General features: G+C 39.1%; 2 protein-coding genes across 2 annotated transcripts in view; both read right to left on the bottom strand.

Moving 5' to 3' along the window:
- Positions 1-2,513: 2,513 nt before the first annotated feature.
- GBP6 (guanylate binding protein family member 6) lies at positions 2,514-27,326 on the bottom strand. The gene is made up of 11 exons (XM_027593387.2): positions 27,170-27,326; positions 22,441-22,657; positions 20,910-21,037; positions 11,234-11,343; positions 10,836-11,032; positions 9,118-9,363; positions 8,083-8,363; positions 7,009-7,221; positions 5,463-5,565; positions 4,971-5,164; positions 2,514-3,667 (listed from the first exon to the last, which is right to left on the bottom strand). The coding sequence occupies exons 2-11, from the start codon at positions 22,628-22,630 to the stop codon at positions 3,443-3,445; spliced, it is 1,887 nt and encodes a 628-aa protein (XP_027449188.1). The 5' UTR covers positions 22,631-22,657; positions 27,170-27,326; the 3' UTR covers positions 2,514-3,442.
- LOC113926569 (guanylate-binding protein 6-like) overlaps positions 26,819-27,749 on the bottom strand; it is a 31,168-nt gene continuing 30,237 nt past the window's right edge. Inside the window, 1 exon segment of the mRNA XM_035727055.1 lies at positions 26,819-27,108. Coding sequence (XP_035582948.1) covers positions 26,819-27,108 — 290 coding nt within the window.

Genomic DNA, 27,749 nt, shown 5'->3' on the forward strand with positions numbered 1-27,749 from the left:
ACCCAAAAAACAAATAAACCAGTTATAAAAATAGGCAGAAGACATGTCTGTCCAAAGAAGAAATCCAGATGGCTAATGGACACATGAAAAGATGCTCAACATCACTCACCATCAGGGAAATACAAATCAAAACCATGATGAGATACCATCACACATCTGTCAGGTTGGCTAAAATTAACAACACAAGAAACAACGGGTGTTGGTGAGGATACAGAGAAAGGGGAACCCTCTTGCACTGCTGGTGGGAATGCAAACTGGTACAGTCACTCTGGTGAACAGTGTGGAGGTTCCTCAAAAAGTTAAAAATAGTACTACCCTACAACCCAGCATATGCAAAACTGGGTATTTACCCAAAGGATACAAAAATACAGATTTGAAGGGATGCATGCACTGTGATTTTTATAGCAACATTGTCAGCAATAGCCAAACTATGGTTAAAGCCCAATGCCAATTGACTGATGAATGGATAAAGAAGATGTGGGGGATACACACACACACACACACACACACACACACACACACACGCACACAATGGAATATTACCCATCAAAAAGAATGAAATCTTTCCATTTACAACGTCATGGATGGAGCTAGAGTGTATTATGCTAAGTGAAATAAGTCAATCAGAGGAAGACAAATACCATATGATCGCACTCATATGTGGAATTTTAGAAAGAAAACAGATGAACAGAGGGGAAGGGGCAGGGAAGGGAGAGAGGGAAATAAACTATAAGAGACTCTTAATGATAGAGAAAAAAATGAGGGTTGATGGAGGGAGAAAGGTGGGGGGATTGGATAAATGGGTGAAGGGCACTTTTGGGGATGAGCACTGGGTATTGTTTGTAAGTGATGAATCATTGAATTCTCCAGAAACCAATATTACACGGTATATTAAGTAAGTTTTAAATTAAAAAAAAACTTTCCTCATAATTTGCCTTCTAGTCCCTCAGTAACTTTTTAAGATCCCTTAGGGCTCAACACAATTTCCTTCTTAGCCTAACTATCCCAACAGTTTCATGAAATGGGATATTGAATTCATTGTGACCTTGAAGGACTCCCTTCACAAGTCCCCATATTCATCTCGCTCACACCTGTGTCCCTTAATGTCTTTGTCTGACTCCCTTAGTACCCATCTTACTGAAGATTTAAACCAACTAGTGGACAGGATTTCTCCTTTTTGTGGGCAAGGAATTCTGATATCAGGCATTCATGGGGTATGGAACCCATGATAGAACACCATAATAGGTAGAGATAGATCCATTCATGTCACTCCCCAGGATTCTCCAATATAATTTATAATAGAAGGAGACCTGGCCAATAATTCAGGAATTACTAAATAAGGGACTTCTGTTTCCTATTTCTTGACCATGCAACACTTCCATTTGGCTGTTAAAGACCTGAAATCTATTAATATTTCACTCTTCAAAAGCTCCTACATACTCCATCCTTCAGTCCACCCTTGTTAGACTTTTCCCTTCCCACTCCAGCCACTCAACTCTCTATAGTCACTCAACCTTTAGGTCCCTTCCCTCCATTAGGGGCTCTTGAGGGATCCCAGAGGCAACTATCTGAGGCTCAGAAAACTAATTGCAAACAGTGGATATTTTCCCCAGTTAGATGAATTTTAAAAACACCCAGCTGCTTAGTGTCTCCTTAGTTCCTCTCCCAAAATTTAGTTCATAATCTGTCCAATTACATATCAAAAAAAAATCTTACAAGTCTCCTTCAACAACTTGCACTGCTTTTCACAAATTTTGGTAAGTTTTATTTTTATTTTCATTTTTAAAGTTTTTATTTTATATTATTTTAAAGATTTTATTTATGTGTCAGAGAGAGAGAGGGAGAGAGAGCACAAACAGGGGGAGCGGCAGGCAGAGGGAGAAGCAGGCTCCCCACTGAGCAAGGAGTCTGATGCGGGGCTCAATTCCAGGACCCTGGGATCATGACCTGAGCTGAAGGCAGCCACTTAACCGACTGTGAGCCACCCAGGGATCCCTAAGTTTGTATTTTAATCACCCAGTGCTCATCATCACAAGTGCACTCCTTAATCCCCATAGCCTATTTCACCCAAACCTCCACTGACCTCCCCTCTGGTAACCATCAGTTTGTTTTCTAGAGTTAAGAGTCTGTTTCTTGGTTTGTCTCTCTCTTTTTCCCTTTGCTCATTTGTTTTGTTTCTTCAGTTCCACATATGAGTGAAATCATATGATATTTGTCTTTCTCTGACTGACTTATTTCACTTAACATTATACTCTCTAGCTCCATCTATGTCATTGCAAATGGCAAGATTTCATTCTTTTCTATGGCTGAATAATATTTTATTATACATGTAATGTAATATATATTAATATAATTATTAATATAATAATATATTATAATTGCATAATTATAATTATACTGATTCTGTGATTGACACAGTATATTAATATAATTTATTCATATATATTTATATACTATAAATATTATAAATTATATTTGCTTCTAACACCTTAAAAAGTGTAATTCAAATATAGGAAGTAGAGGCTACTCTAGCTGAGCTTATTTAAAAGGGCAACATGAAAGTTTGTAACTTAGTTTTGAAGTAATTATAAGGGATTAAAAACCAAGGCCAAAATGAAAACAAGATTAAGATGTGAATTTTATGCATCCTGGTACTCTGATCTTAGTTTTAGGCCACCTCATTGAGCAGGCTGATGTCATTTCTAGAAATAGTGAGGAATTTTATTATCTCATAGCCAATTTCACATTCTTTTTATGATTATCATTATTAGTATTATACTCTATATTTTCTGTTATTTATTTATAAAATGGCTATTCAAGATTTCTTTATAAAAGTCAAAAGATAAGAGTATATAATGAAGAGCATGTGTCCCTTCCACCCCTGATGCCATTCAGTCCTTCTCAGAAGGAACCAGTGATACTAGTTTCTAACAGACTTTCCAGAGATATTTTATGTGTACATAGATAGGTATAATTGCACATAATAATTTTTTATAGTGAATACATTATACACACTGTTTTATTCCTTATTTCTTTATATTTTCAAGATTTCCTATGTTTTTACAAATACAGCTCCACTGTCAATTTATTTACCGGCTACATAGTATTCCAGTGTTCATACTGGCACATGTTCAATTTATATTACCAATATATAGATACAGATAGTTCAGTAATCTAATTAAGCAATCTTTTGTCACTTAAAGTAAAACCTCAGTGGATTTTATATATATTTATCATTTTGCACATGTATATTTCCTAAAAGTTAACATGCTCTATCAAAGTGTACATGCATTTATTCTATCTAATGTAGGCCAGGCATTGCTATCCTCTTGTAGGCACTTTTTATATTTAAAACTTTTCTGGATAAAAGTGAAAAGCATATATACCAAAAATAGGCCAGAGTATATAGCCACATTCTTTAATTTCTTTAAAAGGAGAGCTGCTAATTCTTAAATAGTGAGCTCACACCGCGTATAATATTATCAACTACTCTAACAGGAGAAGTAAATATTGAAACAATTTCACTGCTAAATCTCTCCAAGACTTGTGCAAACCAGGGAGTATTATTATTTTTAGTAGCATCAATCCTATATTTCAACTGCTTTATCTCTTCATTCATCTCTTCAGATTTCTTGCTAAATCCTTCTTTGAGCAGATCATGTTGGACCTAAACAAAAAGTGAGAAGTAAAATGATCATTTTTTTCAAGAATTGCACTTCATATATAAAAACGTGGTCAAACTATCTTTGTTTTACTTCTAAAATTGTTCCTTCTTACTCAATCTAGAAAGGAGAATTTTGCAGTGAGGAATATCTCCTGGCTTGGACCTAAACGTTGAGATGAAGCATAATTTAAAGCCTTCCTAGTAGTCACACACCATTAAAGTTTTACTAGGATGCTAAGCCTGACATGAGGACAAATGTAACATGTTTCAGTAAAAAAAATTAAAATGCCAGTTGGAAGGTAGACTTGGTCTGATCACACTTAGTCCCACTTGGGTTGGTATGGTCACCCAAATAGTAGAAATGATGGGAACTTATTCGCTCTTCTAGAAATCTATCATAAACATGTCCTGATGGATAATCTCCAGAGAGAATTCCTCCCTATGCCATTTGCTAAGTCGGGTAAACTACCCACACCTGGAGATAAAATAGCAAATTTAGAAGCTATCACTTCCCTGTGTTTTTGAGTCTGTACATTTCTGATAGTTTTATGTCAGCATAGACCTACCTCAGGGTCTTTAAGTAGCAGTAGAGTTTCTGATAATTGTCAGTGATCTTGGTAAAGCAAACCAGTTGCTGCTTGTATTAAGTACATATGGATATGCAGAATTTAAGAAACAAGGCAGAGTTTCATAGGGGAAGAGAGGAAAAAAATGAAACAAGATGAAACCAAAGCAGGAGACAAATCATAAGAGACTCTTAATCTCAGGAAACAAACAGTGTTGCTGGAGTGGTGGGGGTGGGAGGGACGGGGTGGCTGGGTGATGGACATTGGGGAGGGTATGTGCTATGGTGAGTGCTGTGAATTGTGCAAGACTGTTGAATCACCTGTACCCCTGAAGCAAATAATACATTATATGTTAATTAAAAATAAATTAATTAAAAATTGCATATGGTTGGAATATCTATTTAATCAAGCCTCAGGAGATCATTTTTAAATCCCCAAAATAGCAACTCAAATGCTATTTATATTCTCCAAGGGTTTGGAGGTGTCATACTCATCCTGAACTCTGTAAAGTCTACATATAGAGTGGAATTCAAAGGCTTCTTTAGAAAAGAAAGAGGAGGAGGAGGAGAAGAGGAAGGAGAGGGAGAAGAAGAAGTCAAAGGATTCAGGGTTTTAATAAGTTAGAAGCAGTTAATGGCAATGGTACGTCCTGAGCTCCATCCCTGTAGCCTTCACCCATCTTTTCCGGAGGTACCAGAAGAAGGACCACTGAGCATTACCAAGGCCATGGCCAGACTTACCTTCAGCTTATGCTCCAACATCATATTCTGTTCTTTTAGTATGTTTTCTCTCTCCTTCTCCATCTTCTCTTTCAGTTGGACTATGTTTTCCTGGAGAGTCCTTTCTTGAGCCTCCATCTGCTGTTGCTGCTCCAGTAGTTTCTGTCTTAGCAGCTCCTGTTCCCTCTCAGCTGACTCCTTGCTGACTCGCTCCGCTGCCACAGGAAAGTTTGGAGAGGGAAGAAAATTAAGTGAGGATTGATCTCTACCCTCCAGAGCTCAGAGACAAAAGCAAACTGGAAGGGAAGGTGGAAAATCTCTGAATTCCTCATGAATTTCAAAATACGGGAATGGCCCCGTCTGGCTGACATACAACCACAACTCCCCTTGTTTTTAGATTTAGCAGAGTTGTGCCTCAGAAGGAGAGGACGTTCCTTGTCTCAGGAAGGTTTTACCCTTATACCTGACAGAGGGAGCTACCCAACCCATTGTGAGCCAAGCCCTGCCCCATACCTGCTATGGCCTTCTCCCTGTCAGTGAGCGCTTTATCTGCCTGCCAGATGGATTTCTCTATTGAAGCCTGCGACTGCAGAAAGCTCTGGAGGACCTCATTTGCCTGAGGAACCAAGAAGGAGCAAAGAACTTAGAGTTCCACTATGGAGATTAGTGCTGCAAAAACAAGTATGTCCATGTAATTTGTGCTTCATGCTTAAAATTCTACAGTGGCTCCCTACAAGGTGTGCAAGCGCCTTAGTGTGGCCACAGACTCCGTATCTCCTGCTTCCTGTGTCCTGCAGGCTCTCCCCTAGTGCTACTTCCTTCTCCTCACTCTAGGTTCCAGCCAGTCAGAACTATGTTCAGTTCTATAAATCCACAATCTCTGGTGTTTTATGTATTTGCTTTCTAATGTTGCCTCTAATTTGTACTGTTGCTCTCCTCTGTTATTTTACTGACTTTAACTTTAGGCAAGCTATTTTAACCTGTTGGTGCCTCTCAGTTCAGATACGTAAAATGTTGACAATAAATATAGACATTTCTTAATGTTGTTTGAAAGATTAAACTTAGGGGCCTAGGGAAACAGCTTTACATTATGCCTATAAGAAATAAGAGTCCAGTATATATTAGTTGCATTATTAATTATTATGTTTATTACTACAACCTATGTAGCCCATTTTCTTTTATTTATTTCTTTATTATTATACTTTTTTGAGTATAGTTGATGCACAATGTTATATTAGGTTGTGTGTACAAGATAGTGATTCTACAAATTTATATTTTGCTATGTTCACCACAAGTGTAGTTACCATCTGTCTCATTATATCACTATCACAATATTGTTGACTCTATTCCTTATGCTGTGCCTTTCATTCTCATGACTTATTCATTCCATAACTGGAAGTCTGGATCTCGCACTCCCCTTCACCCATTTTGCCCATCCCCCTCCTCTCTCGCAATCATCAGTTTGTTCTCTGTATTTATAAGTTTGATTCTGTTTTTTGTTTATTCACTTGTGGGTGTTTTTTAAGATTCCACTTATGAGTGAAATCATATGGTATTTGTCTCGGTCTGACTTATTTCACTTAGCATAATATCCTTTAGGTCTACTATGTTGTCTCAGATGGCATGATCTCATCCTTTCTATAGCTCCAGAATATTGCATCATATGGAGCCCATTTCCACAGATTCATATGTGTTATAACTTTGTATGCAATTGTCTATATTTGACTTCCTCTCTTACTTTTGATCATACATAAGTACAAGGATTCTTACTTTAACTTGTAAATTGTCAGCACTTGCCATATTCAGTGCTGTGTTGTTGGTTGGGAAATGAGTAATTTCTGTTCTATCTCCTATGGATTTCAGAAATCAATACTCTTGTTTTGGGAATAGACATTTCCACTCATCTCAGGAGTAAATAGCAAATAGTGGTCCTTCAAAGCTAAAGCTGTCATGATATCCCCATGCTGTTTATCACCCACAATTGGTACTCTGCTCTCAGATTATCTGGAGACCCCTTTGACTTTATTCTGTAGGCCCCCCATGCTCCCCTATTCCTCACCTTCACTCCTTTCCGGGGCACTTGTGAATAGTTCCATTCAATACTTTCCTTTGCTTCCCTGTAGAGCTTGTATCCTCCAGGAACAGAGAAAGTTCCTGCTGAAATACTTTCCATTAGGACCTGTGAAAGCTGATCAAGCCTAGACTGGCAGTATTCAATGGATGCCTCTTCATTCTGCTGCAAGAAATGCTCCTTCTTATCCTTTATGAGTTCCTACAAGGGGAAAGTAGGGGGATGTCACCTGAAGAAAGGAACAGAAAAAAATACCATTCCAAGGAATCTGGTAAAAGAATTGGTCTAACCGTGGTCCTCATGAGAAAAGCATTCTGTTGGAGAAGGACATGGAATAAAAGAGGATTCACAAGACTCGATTTACTCACAACCTTGAATACTCTCTGCAAGACTATAGGCAAGTTTCTTAACCTCCCTGGTTCTTCTGAAAGGTTGGAGTTGTATTACCTAATCTCCATGGCTCCTTGCAACTGGAGCATTCAGTGATTTTATCTTCAGTGTTATGGTGATACAACAAGGAGCAATGTAAACTGAAAATGGCCTGGAATGAGGGTGTGATGAGAGAATACTTGTTTCCTGACAATGGGAGTGTGTTGCCAGAAAACATCCATGCTCAGGAAAGACTTTTGGGTGTTGGCAGGCTTAGAATCCATAGAAATATTCAGATCAGGAGGATATCTATATTGATTTTACTTAAGAGAGATTTCTAGACAAAGTGCCTCAGGTTTGAAGGAAAAAAAAAAAGAAAAGAAAAGAAGAGAAAAGAAAAAAAGAAAGAAAGAAAGAAAAAGAAAGAAAGAAAGAAAGAAAGAAAGAAAGAAAGAAAGAAAGAAAGAAAGAAAGAAAGAAAGAAAGAAAAGAAAGAAAGAAAAGAAAAGAAAAGAAAAGAAAAGAAAAAAGAAAGAAAGGAAGGAAGGAAGGTAGTCCTTTAAAAACTCTCCCATGAGAATCCAGATTGCTTTGTCCTTGAGTAAGAGATGAGCCATGGGGTTAATAAAAGTACTTCTAGGTTTCATTCTTTAAAGGGAAGGGTCCCAAAGAGTAAATACTAAGACACATTACCACTAGCTTTTTCTGGAACTCCCGCTTGTCATCCTTGAAGGAGTGCTCCATGAACACTGCAATGGCTTCCCTCTCACAGTCTGCATGCACATCCAGCAGCTCCTGGAGCGTGTCTGTGGGGAGCTTCACTCGCTGGGCCATCTGCTCACTGTAGTGGTCAGAGGCCTTCTGCACTGCCACTGAGTTCTCAAGCTCAGCTAGAGTTGTCACTGCATTCTCCAAACAAGGCACTGAACCAGTATTGATGGTATCCACATAGGTCACCACCAGAGTCTTCAGCCCTGAATGAGCCAGGATATTAAAGGGATAAATATCAAATTATCACCCCATAGTATACCAGACTCTGAGACTACATTTCTGAAGTCATGCGCACTCATACCCACCACCCCCATCCCCCCACCCCATGCCACACACAGCCCTGCCTCCTCTATCTTCACCTTTGTTTTCCTATTGGCTCTTAATTTTTATGGTTCTCCAGGCCACATGGCTAAAAAATTAAAAATTTACCCTTATCTAACATACTAAAGGGTATCTGGAAAACATAATTTCCCCTTTAAAAAATTAAAAGCAAAATAGATTATATAGGTAGACAGATGAGGCAAGATAAATCAGATTATATTTATTCTGAATTTTAAAGCTTCCAATGGATAATCACTGATTCATGGGATACTATTTATTTTTGTACTCTTCTAAAGTCCCAAAATATTTTTGTATTTATTGCAAATAACACTTACCAGATGGGAGTTCCCTTGAGAAAAAAAAAAAAAAAAGCAGTGTGTTCTGTTTTTATCCCCAGTTAGTGATTTTTTTTTTAATCAGTGGAGGATTTTTTTTTTTCAGTTAAGTGGATGACACAGATACCAGTGACAAAGTGTGCAGTCCTGTAGAGGGATTTATAAACCTTCCAAAGTGAGATAATTATAAAATATACACATCTCTTCATGGAGTATGAATATGTGTATACCTAGAATTCCATATAGAATCAAACAAAAATGCTGATATTAGGCCCCATAGAAATGGGAAAAGGAGACTCACGATTCCCAGTCACTGTGACTCCCTCTCTGAGAGTCTTGGTCCTTCCCTGGGTGAAGATGTAAGAACAAAAATTGTTTGCTTGTGTCTGGAATTGAGGATCCAATTGATATTCAGGTATATTCTCAATATTGGCTAAAAGTTTTGTGTCGTTTATTGGCCGGTCAAAGACAAAACACTTCCGTTTTGGAAAGAAATGCCTGATGCACTCTCTGGGTAGATTGGATGCTTGGATTCTGGGATTGTTGCCTGAGGGATAGGAACAACAGATTACTGTGGGAACAGTCTTGAGGCAAAGGAGCTAACAGTTTTTATGACAGGGATTTTGATTCTTTTCTGTCTTCTATGCTTATATCACCTTTAACACAGACATTCAATACTTCCTTGAACAGCAAACTCATACCAATGGTAGCATTCTGGAGAGAAATTTGGGAAGACAGGTGATCCAGGTAAAGAACACTATGGCTAGTAACTCCAGACCTGAAAATGGTGGTACAGTTGTCCATTAGATGTTTACTGAATGAATGGCTAAAAGAATGGAGGGTCAAATGGAACTTTTTGGTCTAATGTAGAAACTGAGCTTGGGACCAAGAAAAGCCACATAAATCCTTGTGTTCTAAATCTAAAATGGCTGACCTAAAATGTCTCAGCAAACTGAAAGTGCATTGTCTCATTTTTAAATTGATGGACCATTTTAAATATATATTTATAATATATATCATTATCAAGGAATAATGGAGGAGTATTAGGAACAACAGTATTAGGCATACTAGGATACTCTGGTTATTTAAGGAAAACTGCTTTGATGCTAGAAATAATTTGCATAATGTTAGTGATTTTACTTCACAAAAACCTCGGAGGAGTAAATGTAACTAAAGCGTAATTCTAGAATGTCACCGCTACTCTACAGACTCCTTGAGGTAAAGGACTAGACTTGATTTAACAACTTTGCTCTTCTGCCTAGCCAGTTTCTCATTAAATGTTTTGGGAAAGTGTAAGTAGAAACTGAAAGCAAGAATGAATTAATCAAAATTGATCTTTCTCTCAAGATGAGAGATGAGATATATACCATTATAAATGTAACCCATTAAAATAATTTATTATTTCAAAATTATAACATGGATAAATATGTGACAATTAAGAGAAAACTATGATATAGACAGTAAAATGAATGTTCTGATAATTTTCAGAAATATTGAAAAGGTGTAGCTTGAAAAGGCATACTTCTGGTTTATTTAGAATACACATTTTTTATGTGATATATCTATACAGGCATTAGAAAATTATATCCTTTGAGATTAATATCTAACTGTAAAATATATTTTATTGAAATGTATATATAGTAATATATTGATTTTCCTTGTAATTTCATGCCTAATACATTTCGGTCAGTTTTTTTCAACACAGAAAAACAGAAGCCAAACTAAGGAACATGTCTCTGGTCTTTGGAAAGTTTAAGCACCCACTGAAGTCTGGTAGCTAAATTAGCCATTATTTAAAGAACAAATTGGTTTTGAATAATTTCATTCTAGCCTAGGCTCTACTTTTCTTGGGTGAACTTAAACTCCAGTTCCTAGAGCTTTTCAACCGAACCTCAAGTCACCACTTCTACAGATTTCAATCTGGTCTTGAATACAAATGCAATGCCACAGATAGTGGACTGTGTTTAGTAGCTCCCACCCTCTGTTGGACCATCCACTGCCCAAGCCATGCTCTGATACCTGCAATCAGCTTCAAGGCATTCTCCAGGTACTCATCTTCTGTGATAGGATGACCATTTAGCTTCAGCTCCAGGGTGAAATCCCTTACAGCCCAGGTAAAGTCTGGAAAGAAACTCACAAACTCTGTGGAATCTTCTGTTCCATCCTCTTCTGGGGAGGACTTTGCCCTGATTAGTTTTGTGAGCTCTGTCACATAACTAGGGTGCAATTAAGGAAAAGGAAGTTCCTGCCCATCATTCCCACTTTTCTCTAACAAAAAATTATTATAAACACTCTGTTTTGCCCTGGGTCCCCTCTGCTCCACCAAAGGCAGCTAAGTGACAGGGAAGGAAAAACTAACTTGATCTCTATTCCCATCAACTTAATGAAACATGGTGGCTTGGTCCCTGGAAGGATACTGCAGCTGCTCCAGGGCCTGGTGGTTGATGGTGCCCAAGCTGTTGTAGACAAAGGTGCTGCTCAGAAGCACAGCCAGGGCAAAGATCCATGAGTCATTCTTAGGGTCACCCTAGAAAACACATTGTAGCAAAAGTTTTGGGAGTTTAGTCTTTAGAAGTTCATTCAGACACTTATTCTATCAGTCTTTCATTTATTATTTCAGCTAACATACTTGCCATGCAAAGAAATGTTTGAAGACAGACATAGATAAAGATGTCAACTTTGATAATTACAAAGACTTTTTTCGTGATTGTGACTTCTTCATACATAAAGAGATTCTAATCTTCACAGAGCTTGCTTTTTCTTCTATTGGATGAAATAAAGTAACATATATAGAAAAAATAGGACAGTACCTGGTGTGCAGTTAGGTATTCAATGATGAGTGTTAGCATTTATTCATTCTACATATAGCTATATAAAATATACCATAATTGCCATTGCTGGGGATTCAGATTATATTCAATTAAATTCAACAAATGTTTATAGGAAGCTACTGAATGTTTCCCACTGCTCTTATATTTAAAAACCAAACTTGAAAATGGCAATTGTTACTTTCAAAGTGACTATTTCAGAGTGGTGACAAACATCCATAACAATGAATGTAACAAAGGTGACAATATCTATAAAGATGTTAGTAATCTTATATCTTAGTAATGTACATAAGCAATGGAACCTATAGCTATAATATGAAATGAAAATTTAGAATTTTATCAAGGAAGAGCAGAACTATGAAAGTTGGAGAAAGAATATATTTTATGAAGGCTTACTGGAAGTCTTGAGCTGAGTGTTCAAGAATTGGTCAAATACAGCCATCAAGAAACACAGACTTAGTTCTCAGCAGGTCTGATTCTGTTTTTTTGTTTGTTAATTCATTTGTGTGTGTGTGTGTTTTAGTTTCCACATATGAGTGAAATCATGTGGTATTTTTCTCAGTCTGACTTATTTCACTTAGCATAATACTCTCTAGGGCCATCCATGTTGTTGCAAGTGGCACAAGCTCATCCTTTTTTATGTGTTTGTAATAATCTGTTATGTATTTATACCACATCTTCCTTATTGATTTGTCTATTAATGGACTCTTAGGTTGCTTCTATATCTTGACTATTGTAAATAATGCTGCAGTAAACATAGGGGTGCATATAGCTTTTTGAATTAGTGTTTTCACCTTCTTTGGGTAAATTCTCAGTAATGGAATTATTGGAGCATATGGTATTTCTATTTTAACTTTTTGAGAAACCTCCATACTGATTTCCACAAATAAAAAATTAATAGAAAAATATAGAATTTCTAACTCCTCTTTTAGCAGAAATGGGGAGCTGCAGAAATTTAGATACCATTGCCAAGTAAGTCTCAATGTAAGGCACAAAAGGAAAAAACATTCATTTCACCCATTAGTAGAAAATTAAAATACCAAAAAAATCCATATGAAAATGTTTGTTATAGGGCAAACACATGCTTTTTTCCCCCCAATGACTTATTTATCTATTTGAGAGAGAGTGAGCCAGGGTGGGGAGCAGAGGTAGAGGGAAAGAGTTTGAAGCAGACTCTGTGCTGAGTGCGGAGCTGGGTGGGGCTCAATCTCATAACCCCGAGGTCACAACCTGAGCAAAAACCAAGAGTCAGATGCTCAACCGACTCTGCCAACCCTGGCGCCCCCAAACACATGCTTTTATAGAATCAGCACATTCAGAGGGATCTCAAAACCTTCCAGAATGCTCTTTGGGTAGATGATGAATTTACTATAACAAATGTAAACCAACTCTTAACTCGACACCGCAAATACTTCACATGGAAGATAAATCACATTATTTCCTCTCCTGGGATGGAGTTGATGTTTCTCCTCTTTCCTACCAAGGCACCCTTATTCTTAACTGTATGTGGTACAAACTATGGTGTGCTGCCCAAATCACCTTGTAAAATTGAAGGACTGGTTCCCCCAGCTAGTGGGAGTGCTGATGGAAGACAGTTCTCAGGTGCCACTTCTTTTAACTAGAAAGGCTTCCAGAGTAGCCTTTCAGTGATTTATCAGCACCCTTGTCCCAACTCAGGATAACTCAAAAGAGGCATCCCAGCCACAGAACTCCCATGGAACTGACAGTAGTCAGCGATTGCATTGCAGTGCACCTTCTCTCCCAACTTGCTTCTTTCCCAATCAAAATTTCTTAAATCTGACTGCATATGTGTGGTCTTCTCAACTGGACTGAAGATGCTTTGAGGGCAGGACCTTTACTGTGGTGACTAATATCTACAGTACTAAGCCAAGAGGCTGCAGCTCAGCTATTCAATAATTATTTCTTAAATTTAATCAAATAATTCGGGGCCCCTTGGTGGCTCAGTCCGTTGAGCATCTGACTCTTGGTTTCGGCCCAGGTCATGATCTCTGGGTCATTAGATCAAGCCCTACATCAGGTTCTGTGCTCAGCAGGGAGTCTACTTGAGATTTTCTCTCTCCCCTTCCCCCCACTCGCGGTCTTTCTCTCTCAAATAAATGAATCTTTTTAAAAAAATTGAATAATTCACCCAGTATCAAGAAATAAAAGATTTGAGGAATTCAGCTGAATAGGAATCAAACCATTCTGAACACCTAGGAACTCAACAGGAGATCGAAGAGAAGAATAGCAACAACTCTCTGAACAGAAAAGCGACCACTTTCTGGAAGTCGGGCCCTACTGCTCCTCCAGCAGGGACCCAACAAGGGGCAAAGCCGGAGAGACTCCCCTTTCTCCCCCAGGAGGAACGGCGTGAGAGTGCACCACAGGGATCAGCTGGGTTTGGAGACTCCACACTGAGTAGGGTGCCAGAGATAGAAATGCTCGGTCACAGGCCGGGTGAGCACAGAGTGCGGCCGGAGACCAGGAACACGGGAGTGACTGGCTGCTTTTCTCTGGCGTACTGAGGAGTGGGGCCCCAAGTTCTCGGCTCCTCCGGGCGGAGATTGGGAGGCCACCATTTTCACTCTCGTCCTCCAAGGCTGTACGGAAAGCTTGCAGGGAACAAAAGCTCCCGAGAGCAAACCCGAGCAGATTGCTTAGCCTGGACCGGCAAGGGCGGGGCAATTCCACCTCCAGCAAAGACTTTTGAAAACCACGGCAACAGGCCCTTCCCCCAGAAGATCAGCACAAACAGCCAGCCAAGACCAAGTTTACCGATCAAGGAGAACGGGAGAACTCCAGCGCTAGGGGAATACTGCACATAGAATTCATGGCTTTTTTACCATGATTCATTAGTTTTTCAAAGTTAATTTTTTTAACTTTTTTTTTGAATTTTTCTTTTTCCCTTTTTCAACCAACATCTTATCAATCCCTTTTTGAAAAAAAATTCTTTATTTTTCATTTTTAGAGTCATATTCTATCCCTTCATAGTAGATACCCTTATTTTTGGATATATATATATATATATATATATATATATATATATATATATAAGTTGTTCTCTCTTTAAAATTTTGAGATACAGTTTCTTCTAACAGATCAAAACATACCCTAAGTCACTAGTGTATGGCTTTGTTCTAGTCTCCTGCCTGATCACATTCTCTACCTTTTTTTTTTTTTTAATCTTTCGTTTTGCAAACAACTTCTTATCAATTCCTTTTATACAATCTTTTATAATTTTCACCTTTACAATCATTTTCCATCCCTTCATTGTATCAACCCTTATTTTGTACATATATAAGTTTTTCTTTCTTTAAAATTTTAGGAGGCACCTTCTTCTAACAGACCAAAATACACCCAAAATCTAGTGTGTGGCACTGATCTATGTACTAGCCTGATCATATTTGATCATATTCTGTTTTTTTGTTTTCTTTTGTTCTGTTTTTGTTTCTTTTTATCTTTTGCTTTTTTTTTCTTTTGCTTTTTTCTTTCTTTCCCTCCCTTTTCCCCTGGTTTCAGGTCTTTTCTGATTTGTTTAGAGTATATTTGCTGGGGACATTGTTAACCTGTTAGCATTTTGTTCTCTCATTCATCTATTCTCCTCTGGACAAAATGACAAGACGAAAAAAATCACCTCAGCAAAAAAAAAAAAAAACAAGAGGTAGTACTGTCTGCCAGGGACCTACTAAATACGGACATTAGTACGATGTCAGACCTAGAGTTCAGAATCATAATTTTAAAGATACTAGCTGGGCTTGAAAAAAGCATGGAAGTTATTAGAGAAACCCTTTCTGGAGAAATAAAAGAACTAAAATCTAACCAAGTTGAAATCAAAAAGGCTATTAATGAGGTGCAATCAAAAATGGGGGCACTAACTGCTAGGATAACTGAGGCAGAAGAGAGAATCAGTGATATAGAAGACCAAATGATGGAAAATAAGGAAGCTGAGAAAAAGAGAGATAACTACTGGATCATGAGGGCAGAATTCGAGAGATAAGGGATACGATAAGATGAAACAACATTAGAATAATTGGGATCCCAGAAGAAGAAGAAAGAGAGAGAGGGGCAGAAGGTATATTGGAGCAAATTATAGCAGAGAACTTCCCTAATGTGGGGAAGGAAACAGGCATCAAAATCCAGGAGGCACAGAGAGCCCCTCTCAAAATCAATAAAAATAGGTCAACACCCCGACATCTAATAGTAAAACTGACGAGTCTCAGAGACAAAGAGAAAATCTTGAAAGCAGCTCGGGAGAAGAGATATATAACGTACAATGGTAGAAACATTAGTTTGGCAACAGACCTATCCACAGAGACCTGGCAGGTGAGAAAGGACTGGCATGATATCTTCAGGGCACTAAATGAGAAAAATATGCAGCCAAGAATACTATATCCAGCTAGGCTGTCATTGAAAATGGAAGGAGAGATAAAAATCTTCCAGGACAAACAAAAACTAAAGTAATTTGCAAACACGAAACCAGCCCTACAAGAAATATTGAAAGGGGTCCTCTAAGCAAAGAGAGAGCCTAAAGGCAGCATAGACCAGAAAGGAACACAGACAATATACAGTAACAGTCACCTTACAGGCAATACAATGGCACTAAATTCATATATTTCAATAGTTACCCTGAATGTAAATGGGCTAAATGCCCCAATCAAAAGACACAGGCTATCCGAGTGGATTAAAAAACAAGACCCATCAATATGCTGCCTGCAAGAGACTCATTTTAGACCCAAAGACACCCCCACATTGAAGGTGAGGGGGTGGGAAACAATTTACCATGCTAATGGACACCAAAAGAAAGCTGGGGTGGCAATCCTTATATCAGACAAATTAGATTTTAAACCAAAGACAGTAATAAGAGATGAGGAAGGACACTCTATCCTACTTAAAGGGTCTATCCAACAAGAAGATCTAACAATTGTAAATATCTATGCCCCCAACATGGGAGCAGCCAATTATATAAGCCAATTAATAACAAAAGCAAAGAAACACATTGACAACAATACAATAATAGTGGGGGACTTTAACACCCCCCTGACTGAAATGGACAGATCATCTAAGCAAAAGATCAACAAGGAAATAAAGACTTAAATGAGGGCGCCTGGGTGGCTCAGTTGGTTAAGCGACTGCCTTCGGCTCAGGTCATGATCCTGGAGTCCCGCGATCGAGTCCCACATCGGGCTCCCTGCTCGGCAGGGAGTCTGCTTCTCCCTCTGACCCTCTTCCCTCTTGTGCTCTCTATCTCTCATTCTCTGTCTCTCAAATAAATAAATAAAATCTTTAAAAAAAAAAAGACTTAAATGACACACTGGACCAAATGGACTTCACAGACATATTCAGAACATTCCATCCCAAAGCAACGGAATACACATTCTTCTCTAGTGCCCATGGAACATTCTCCAGAATTGAACACATCCTAGGCCACAAATCAGGTCTCAACCGGTACCAAAAGATTGGGATCATTCCCTGCATATTTTCAGACCACAATGCTTTGAAAGTAGAACTCAATCACAAGAGGAAAGTCAGAAAGAACTCAAATACATGGAGGCTAAAGAGCATCCTACTAAAGAATGAATCAGTCAACCAGGAAATTAAAGAATTAAAAAAATTCATGGAAACCAATGAAAATGAAAACACAACTGTCCAAAATCTTTGGGATACAGCAAAGGCAGTCCTGAGAGGAAAGTATATAGCAATACAAGCCTTTCTCAAGAAACAAGAAAGGTCTCAAATACACAACCTAACCCTACACCTAAAGGAGCTGGAGAAAGAACAGCAAATAAAGCCTAAACCCAGCAGGAGAAGAGAAATACTAAAGATCAGAGCAGAAATCAATGAAATAGAAACCAAAAGAACAGTAGAACAGATCAACGAAACTAGGAGCTGGTTCTTTGAAAGAATTAACAAGATTGATAAACCCCTGGCCAGACTGATCAAGAAGAAAAGAGAAATGACCCAAATCAACAAAATCATGAATGAAAGAGGAGAGATCACAACCAACACCAAAGAAATACAAACAATTATAAGAACATATTATGAGCCACTATATGGCAGCAAATTAGATAACCTGGAAGAAATGGATACATTCCTAGAGATGTATCAACTACCAAAAGTGAACCAGGAAGAAATAGAAAACCTGAACAGACCTATAACCACTAAGGAAATTGAAGCAGTCATCAGAAATCTCCCAACAAACTCAAGCCCAGGGCCAGATGGCTTCCCAGGGGAATTCTATCAAACATTTAAAGAAGAATTAATACCTATTCTCCTGAAACTGTTCCAAAAAATAGAAATGGAAGGAAAACTTCCAAATTCATTTTATGAGGCCAGCATTACCTTGATCCCAAAACCAGACAAAGACCCCATCAAAAAGGAGAACTACAGACCAATATCCTTGATGAGCATGGATGCAAAAATTCTCACCAAAATACTAGCCAATAGGATCGAACAGTACATTAAAAGGATTATTCACCACGACCAAGTGGGATTTATCCCTGGGCTGCAAGGTTGGTTCAACATCCGCAAATCAATCAATGTGATACAATATATTCACAAAAGAAAGAACAAGAATCATATGATCCTCTCAATAGATGCAGAAAAAGCATTTGACAAAGTACAGCATCCTTTCTTGATCAAACTCTTCAGAGTATAGGGATAGAGGGTACATACCTCAATATCATGAAAGCCATCTAATGAAAAACCTACAGAGAATATCATTCTCAATGGGGAAAAGCTCAGAGCTTTTCCCCTAAGGTCAGGAATGAGGCAGGGATGTCCACTATCACCACTGCTATTCAACATAGTATTAGAAGTCCTAGCCACAGCAATCAGACAACAAAAAGAAATCAAAGGCATCCAAATCAGCAAAGAGGAAGTCAAACTTTCACTCTTTGCAGATGATATGATACTTTATGTGGAAAACCCAAAAGACTCCACCCCAAAACTGCTAGAACTCATACAGGAATTCAGTAAAGTGGCAGGATATAAAATCAATGTGCAGAAATCAGTGGCATTCCTCTACACCAACAACAAGACAGAAGAGAGACAAATTAAGGAGTCAATCACATTTACAATTGCACCCAAAGCCATAAGATACCTAGGAATAAATCTAACCAAAGAGGCAAAGGATCTGTACTCAGAAAACTATAAAATACTCATGAAAGAAATTGAGGAAGACACAAAGAAATGGAAAAATGTTCCATGCTCATGGATTGGAAGAACAAACACTGTGAAGATGTCAATGCTACCTAGAGCAATCTACACATTCAATGCAATCCCCATCAAAATATCATCCACTTTTTTCAAAGAAATGGAACAAATAATCCTAAAATTTGTATGGAACCAGAAGAGACCCCAAATAGCCAGAGGAATGTTGAAAAAGAAAAGCAAAGCTGGCGGCATCAGAATTCTGGACCTCCAGCTCTATTACAAAGCTGTCATCATCAAGACAATATGGTACTGACACAAAAAGAGACACATAGATCAATGGAACAGAATAGAGAGCCCAGAAATGGACCCTCAACTCTATGGTCAACTAATCTTTGACAAAGCAGGAAAGAATGTCCAGTGTAAAAAAGACAGTGTCTTCAACAAATGGTGTTGGGAAAATTGGACAGCCACATGCAGAAGAATGAAACTGGACCATTTCCTTACACCACACACAAAAATAGACTCCAAATGGTTGAAAGACCTAAACATGAGACAGGAGTCCATCAACATCCTAAAGGAGAACACAGGCAGCAACCTCTTCGACCTCAGCCGCAGCAACTTCTTCCTAGAAACATCGCCAAAGGCAAAGGAAGCAAGGGCAAAAATGAACTATTGGGATTTCATCAAGATAAAAAGCTTTTGCACAGCAAAAGAAACAGTCCACAAAACCAAAAGACAACCGACAGAATGAGAGAAAATATTTGCAAATGACATATCAGATAAAGGGCTGGTATCCAAAATCTATAAAGAACTTATCAAACTCAACACCCAAAGAACACATAATCCAATCAAGAAATGGGCAGAAGACATGAACAGACATTTTTCCACAGAAGACATCCAAATGGCCAACAGACACATGAAAAAGTGCTCAACATCGCTCGACATCAGGGAAATCCAAATCAAAACCTCAATGAGATACCACCTCACACCAGTCAGAATGGCTAAAATTAACAAGTCAGGAAACGACAGATGTTAGTGGGGATGCGGAGAATGGGGAACCCTCCTACACTGTTGGTGGTAATGCAAGTTGGTGCAACCACTCTGGAAAATGGTATGGAGGTTCCTCAAACACTTGGAAATAGAGCTACCATATGATCCAGCAATTGCACTACTGGGTATTTACCCCAAAGATACAAATGTAGGGACCCGAAGGGGTATGTGCACCCCAATGTTTATTGTAGCAATGTCCACAATAGCCAAACTGTGGAAAGAGCCAAGATGTCTATCGACAGATGAATGGATAAAGAAGATGTGGTATATATACACAATGGAATATTATGCAGCCATCAAAAGGAATGAGATCTTGCCATTTGCAACGACGTGGATGGAACTGGAGGGTGTTATGCTGAGTGAAATAAGTCAATCAGAGAAAGACATGTATCATATGACCTCACTGATAGGAGGAATTCTTAATCTCAGGAAACAAACTGAGGGTTGCTGGAGTGTTGGGGGGGTGGGAGGGATGGGGTGGCTGGGTGATAGACATTGGGGAGGGTATGTGCTATGGTGAGCGCTGTGAATTGTGCAAGACTGTTGAATCACAGATCTGTACCTCTGAAACAAATAATGCAATATATGTTAAGGAAAAAAAAAGATAGCAGGAGGGGAAGAATGAAGGGGGGGAAATCAGAGGGGGAGACGAACCATGAGAGACGATGGATTCTGAAAAACAAACTGAGGGTTCTGGAGGGGAGGGGGTTGGGGGGATGGGTTAGCCTGGTGATGGGTATTAAAGAGGGCACGTTCTGCATGGAGCACTGGGTGTTGTGCACAAACAATGAATCATGGAACACTATATCCAAAACTAATGATGTATTGTATGGTGATTAACATAACAATAAAAATTTTTTTAAAAAGTCAAAAAAGAAATAAAGGATTTTACCTAATATATCTCACCTAGAAGTGAACTTCAAATAAACCAGCATGCCTCATTTACTATAGTTGGATTTCTAGATTTTGCATATAGATTACAGCATTTAAATTATAAAATATCATGATGAGGTAAGGAGCAAATCCAGAATAAACAGGATTTATCTGTGACTGCCTGCCTTACCTTTTCCACATCACCCAGGCCCTCAGTATCCAGAAGGACCAGGGTGTGGTCTGGCTTGCAGGGGTGAGGCACACACCACATCCAGATGCCCTTGGTTTTGGACTGCACTGTAGAGCCCAGAGGGAAACCTGGAAGGGGAAGGGAGAAGGCAACATACAATGACAGAAGATTCGGGCACCTGGGTGGCTCAGTTGGTTAAGCGACTGCCTTCAGCTCAGGTCATGATCCTGGAGTCCCAGGATCGAGTCCCGCATCGGGCTCCCTGCTCAGCAGGGAGTCTGCTTCTCCCTCTGACCCTCCCCCCTCTCATGCTCTCTTTCTCTCTCTCATTCTCTCTCTCAAATAAATAAATAAAATCTTTAAAAAAAAAATAAAACAATGACAGAAGATTCATCTAAGTAACCAAAGGGTACAATGTCAGACTTTCTGGAATGTAAATACCCAGGCATACAAGATGGTTCTTTCTCAAATTCCTTAAGCATGTCCTACTTTGTGTGATATCTGTTTCAAGCAGGGCAGTGATGTCAGGAAATGGTCAAGATGGAGGCAAAGAGGCATTCATGAAGCAAAAGGAAAAAAAAATGGAGATCATTGGTAACCATAATTAGAGCATTTTGAAAGAATGGTGAGGCACAAAGTCAGAGAGCAGTAGATTAAATAGAAACATGGGAAAAGAAAGAGTAGAAAAAGGAAATTGAGATAATATTTTTTGCTAAAGGGATAAAAAAAAAAGGAGGGGAGGAAGGTTGTTAATTACAACAGGGTGTGAAATCCAGGAAGGATTTTCAAGATGATAGATGTTGTGGGGCCCATGAGCACAACCGTCAAGAAAGAATTCTTGAGATATTTCACAGTGCAACTTAGTTTATTCAAGTAGCACATGGACAAGACGCATTGGCAAAAAGATACACTTTTGCTGTATGAAGCTTATATGCTTACTGCTCAAGAGGAAGGGGACGTGCAGGGAGTATTAGATCATAAATGTTTCTTCAAATTTCTACTCAAAACTACTTTCACAAGATTTCTCTGGTGCTTCTCATTCAGTTCAATATCAACTATTGGTGAGATGCACAGGCAGCCAGGAGACCCTTTCAGAATGTAGAGCCAGCACGTGTTTGAACCTTATAGGAACTATGCAGGCTACAGGTCAGCCTTCTGGGCCAAAGGTGAACATTTTTCTGCTTCTATCCCTCCTCAATAGATGTTCAAACATCTTTATATGTTGATGGGACTATCCCATAAAAAAGCAAATGTGTTTCAAGAGAGAGAGGAGATGCAATGATAAGAGCCCAGTACTTGATCAGGTTAAAAAGGTAGGATCCTGAGCATTAGTAGGAGAGATTTTCCTTAGCAGTAGTAAAACGGTGTGATAACCGATTACAATAAGAGTAATTAGTGAGAATTAGAAATGGAAGGTCGGTTGACTGAGAGGAGTTTGGTTCTCCTTTCACGTGCCCAGGGAAGAAAACTAAAGGTCTAAGAGATATAGCTAGAGATAATCAGTTGGCCCCAGACTGAGTACAACACTCACCTCGGTTCTTTCCTGCAAGACGGTTCATCAAGTAGGATTTGCCTGTACGATACAGTCCTACAATGGCCACCACCACTACTGGTTGAGAAATCCTTTCAAGGATCTGTATAGCTGTGTGGTTCACTGACAGGTGCATATTGTTGTTTTCCACCAGACAAATGGGGGCCGTCATAGTGGGTCCAGATGCCATGGCAACCTGCCAACTTAGAAAAGCCTCCTAGTAGAAATAAGATTACAAAGTCATTCTCTGACTTAGAGTTATCCAAAACATGCATCAGTTTAGGACTAGGTGAAGCTTCTGTGATTTCTATGGAACAAAATGTAACCTAGAATTAGCAGACTGCAGAGGGCTTCCTCTATTTTTGCCCCAAATCTCTGATGATATTAGTGATAAAAGATAGTGTATTATTATTCTCCAAAGTTTTGCTTCAATAGTAATAATAAAATTCAAGCAACTGTTACTATCACTGAGGGCCTACAATATACCAGGCCCTGTGACACATCCCTTACATACCCAGCCTCACTGATACTTAGGAGAACCTACAAGTTAGAAATTATTGTACCCACTTTGCAAATAAGATAAATGAATCTCACAAAAGGTGAGTAAGACATAAAGCCAGGATTAAACCTAGACAATTGAGCAAAATGGCAAGCTAGGAATCTCTAAGCTCTTGTTTCCCCAAGGAGATATCAAAAATAACGAAAATATTGGCTAGAATAATCTTATAGTAGTGCTGTAAAAACAGTCAAAGGTCTAAAGCAACCAAGCAAACACCCAATCAAGAAAAAACCATATTAAAAATGGTAGGAAATTCTGTGATGTTTTTGCTTGTCCTTGGCCCACACACTCCCTGGTGTGGTATTAGTCTTGGTCTGGAGTAGGTGGCAACCCATTTCGCACTTTTCTCCCTTGACCCAGAGGGAACAGAGCAGACCTTGTTCATAGTGTTCTAACCTGTGTGGGGTTTAACTCTTCAGGTCTCTGTTTCATGTCACATGGATCTCAGGCAAGGGCAGGGGCTAGGAATGTAGTGACATCGATATCAAATGGAAAGAAGCACTGGCATTGGTTTCGTGGGTATTGCTCATGAACTAGAGAGAGATGGATCTGCAGATGCCTGGGGCAGGAGATTACCAGTGAAGACATAAAACAGACCATCTTAGGGGCTCCTGGGTGGCTCAGTCTGTTAAGTGTTTGCCTTCAGCTCAGGTCATGACACAGGATCCTGGAATCAAGCCTTGTGTTGGTCTCCCTGCTCAACAGGGAGTCTGCTTCTCCCTCTCCCTCTGCCCCTCCACCCCCCGCTCGTGTTCTCTCTCTCAAATAAATAAAAATAAGAAATAAAAAATAAAAAAAACCAGACCATCTCAGGCAGTAGTTCAGTTCCCACTTCCCTCCTTTAGACTGGATGGAGCAGAGCAAACTATGTTTATAATGTCCTAATCTGTTCTGAGCTGTCTGAAAGAATGGTCTTTGTTTCACCTAATTCAGATCTCAGTCAGGGAGAAGCAAGGGGCATTGCTTGGGCAAGCTGCAGGGAGACTGACTTTCAGACCCCTCTGGCAAAATATTATGAATGTGTGATATTGTGATTTACAATAAGAAGTATGTATGTGGCCTTTGTCCCTGCTCCTGACACACGGCTTCCAAACACATTTAATTTCCCAAGTGATGAAAGTTAATGGAAGTATCTTTTGTTATAATATTTGGTCTTTTGTCTTTGGTTCTAAAATAGGTCCTAAAGTAGTTCCAGAGAGAAAAAGGTGAAAGAAGTGTCTTCTGTTATACATAATAAGCACCTTTCAGCTACACCAAAGTTTATGTTAATGAGATGATTTTGGAAGAACCCCAGGATAACCACAGAATGAAGGCTGGTTGCCAAGGGAACCAACAATGTCATTAGAGAGTTGGAACTTTCAGCCTCATCTCCCAACCTCTGGGGAGCGGGAGAGGGCTGAAGGTTGAGTTAATCACCAATGGCCAGGGATTTACTCAATTATGCCTATTGAATGAAGACTACATTAAAAACCCTAACTGAAGGAGTTTTTTGTTTTTTTTTTTTTTTTAAGATTTTACTCATTCATTTCACAGAGAGATAGCGAGAGGAGGAACACAAGCAGGGGGAGAGGGAGAGGGAGAAGCAGGCTTCCCGCGGAGCAGGGAGCCCAATGCGGGGCTTGATCCCAGGACCCTGGGATCATGACCTGAGCCGAAGGCAGACGCTTAACGACTGAGCCACCCAGGTGCCCCAAAAAACCCTAACTGAAGGAGTTTAAAGAGCTTCTGGGTTGGTGAATATGTGCAGGTGTTCAGAGAGTGGTGTGCCCAGAGAGAGCATGGAAGCTCCACACCCTTTTCTTGATACCTTGCCCTATACATCGCTTTTATCTTGCTGTTCCAGGGTTGTATTCTCTTTCTTTCTTTCTTCTCTTTTTCTTTTTTCTTTCTTTCTCTCTCTCTCTCTTTCCCTCCTTCCCTCCCTCTCTTTCTTTCTTTCTCTTTTCTTTCTCTTTCTTTCTTTTTCTTTCTTTCCCTTTCTTTCTTTTCTTTCTTTCTTTCTTTCTTTCTTTTCCTTTCTCTCTCTCTCTCTCTCTCTCTCTCTTTCTTTTTTCTTTCTTTCCTTCTCTCTGCTTTTTTATAAACCAGTAATCTAGTGAGTAAACTCTTTCTCATGAGTTCTGTAAGCTATTCTAGCAAAGTATTGAACCTGGAGTAGAGATGGCAAACATAGCCAGGCAGAAGCAAGGCGACACCCTGGATTTGGGATTAGGATCTGAAGTGGGGACCGTTTTGTAGGACTGAGCCCTTAACCTGTAGGGCACGCACTAACTTCAGACTGTTTGTGTCAGAACTGCTTACTGTGGAAAATCGCCTATACATGTGGTGACCAGAAGTGAAGTATTGAGAATAGTGTTGAGAGGGGAAATAGAATTTTTTTTCCTTTTCACGGTGGAGACAAACAATAGACCATCAAAGGCCTCAAGGAGAGATTCTGAGGGAAATTAAGACATTTAAAAGCAGTGTGTATATGGGAAAATTGAAAAAGCCGCACATAAGCTCAGGGGAGAGGCATGCTCAGAAAAGACCTAAAAAGACTTTAAGGTTTCTCCCTAGGTAAATGCTAAGGCTCAATACTAAGACCCAACTAATTAGCAAAAGACTTCCCTGGCACAAAACCAATATGCAAAGAATGGAAAAGGTGGCTGTTTCCATAAATGACCAATTTTCAACAGAAACAACAACAATCACAAGGCATACTGAAAAACAGGAAAATATGGCCCATTCAAAGGAAGTAATAAACAAATGTGGCAGAAAACATCCCTGAAGAAACACAAGCATTGCACATTCTAGGCAAACACTAAAGTAATTTTCTTAAATATGCTCAAAAAGCTAACAGAAAACACAAAGAACTAAAGTAAATCAGGAAAATGGTATGTAAACAAAATTAGTTCAGTCACAGTGTGGTACTGGCATAAAGATAGACATATAGACCAACGGAATAGAACAGAGAGACCAGAAATAAACCCTCCTGTATATGGTCAAATGACTTTTGACAAGCCTGCCAAGATCATTCAATGGGGAAAGCACAGTGTTTTCCACAAGTGGTGCTGGGGAAATTTGATATTCACATGCAAAAGTATGATGTTGAACCATTACTTTAACACCATATATAAAATTTAACTCAAAACATATGAAAGACTTAAACATAAGAGCTAAAATTACAAAAATTCATAGAAGAAAACACAGGAGAAAACCTTCATGATACTGGATTTGACAATGATTTTTTGGATATGACACCAAAGGCATGATCAAAATATGAAAAAATGGTAAATAGGACATCATCAAAATAATTTGCACAAAGAACGTGCAGGTAAAACAAGCCTTGAACAGCTACACTGTAATAATTGAAAGTATACAGTCCCCTCTTTATGGAGAAGATTAGAGGAAGCTCAGGGAGATGTGACAGGAGCAACTGAACAACTTTATGAAAACAGGTCTGTGGTTTCTTAGCTGTGAATGAGCCACAGAGCTTTTAAGTTCAAATTAATGAAGTGCAACCATTCGATCTTATTCAGGACTGGTTTTCAAAATTTGAACTACATGAGAATTATCTAAAGAAATTGTTAAACCCAGATTCTATACATTTAACAAATGGTACAGGTGACTGTGTAGATTCTGTGAAAAACAAACCAACAAACACCAGAGGGGGGCAGGGAGAAAGAGACAGACTTGACAACATAGTTATTTTTAACTAATAAAGATCATGGATGTGGGAACTAAATTTATTTCTACATGGAGATTTACAGAACTCTCAATCTGAAGCTTTCTTCAGTATGACTAATAGCAAGATTAGAAAGAAACTATCTCTTTAGATTGTCATTGCCCTTCAGCTCCTCGATGGGCACTGTCTTGTTCTAGGAACTGTAATGCCTGCCACAGAGCCTGGTAAGAGCAAACTAGGGATTGTTTCCTACTTGCTGCTGTCCTGAGCTGACATCGTTCTGGGAGCAGCGCATCCACGGAGACCTGGTGTGCTTCGCTGTCATTTTGCAGCTGGGACTGTTTCCAATGGCGAAGCTGAGCTTCCCTAAAACTAAAGCCAGCCACAGAGCCTTGTGGGCCAGACAAAAGGCAGCCTGCTCCTCCTGCCCATTCCTCAGTTGTCACTTTGAATCAGAGATCAAGTCTTGAGTTCAAGACAGTGTTGCATGTAAAGGATGTACTCACATGCTATGCAGCACCGCGGGTCCTAGAACAGTTCTCAGCTGCTCACTGCTTGCTCACTTGCTCCTTCCACCTTCTATCCTCCTCTTATAAAAGCTTAAAAAAACTGAGGAAGTTAGAAATTTCTATCATCTAAATCATGTCTTAAAACCGAAATTGAAAATAAAAGTAATTCAGGCATCCTGAATCACCAGACTAGACCATAAATATGGCTGTTCAGTTCAGGATGAGATGAAATGAGGGAAACCCCAGAGTTACTCAACTGTCAGATCTTAGTAAACACCCTCCATCAGCTTTCTTTTGTCTTCCCCATCTTGGAAGGCTTTGCTGGCCTCTCTTCTTCATATGTCTTTCTCAGTCGGCTTACGTTTCCTTAGCACACAAGAAAACTAGAAAATTCTTGGCACAAACGTAAGCAAAGCTGTATAAAGCAAGATTATTTCAACTGTTTTTCTCATAGTGGGAATTCCTGAGTTCTTTTGTTAGTGGAGAGCTTTTAACATTTTAAATATGTTCCTTATTATATAGTGTCAGTGCAAATTGAACGAACCTTTTAGAATTTCTTTTTTTTCTTCACTAATAT

Source organism: Zalophus californianus, chromosome 4, assembly GCF_009762305.2.
Source record: "Zalophus californianus isolate mZalCal1 chromosome 4, mZalCal1.pri.v2, whole genome shotgun sequence".
NCBI lineage: Eukaryota > Metazoa > Chordata > Mammalia > Carnivora > Otariidae > Zalophus > Zalophus californianus.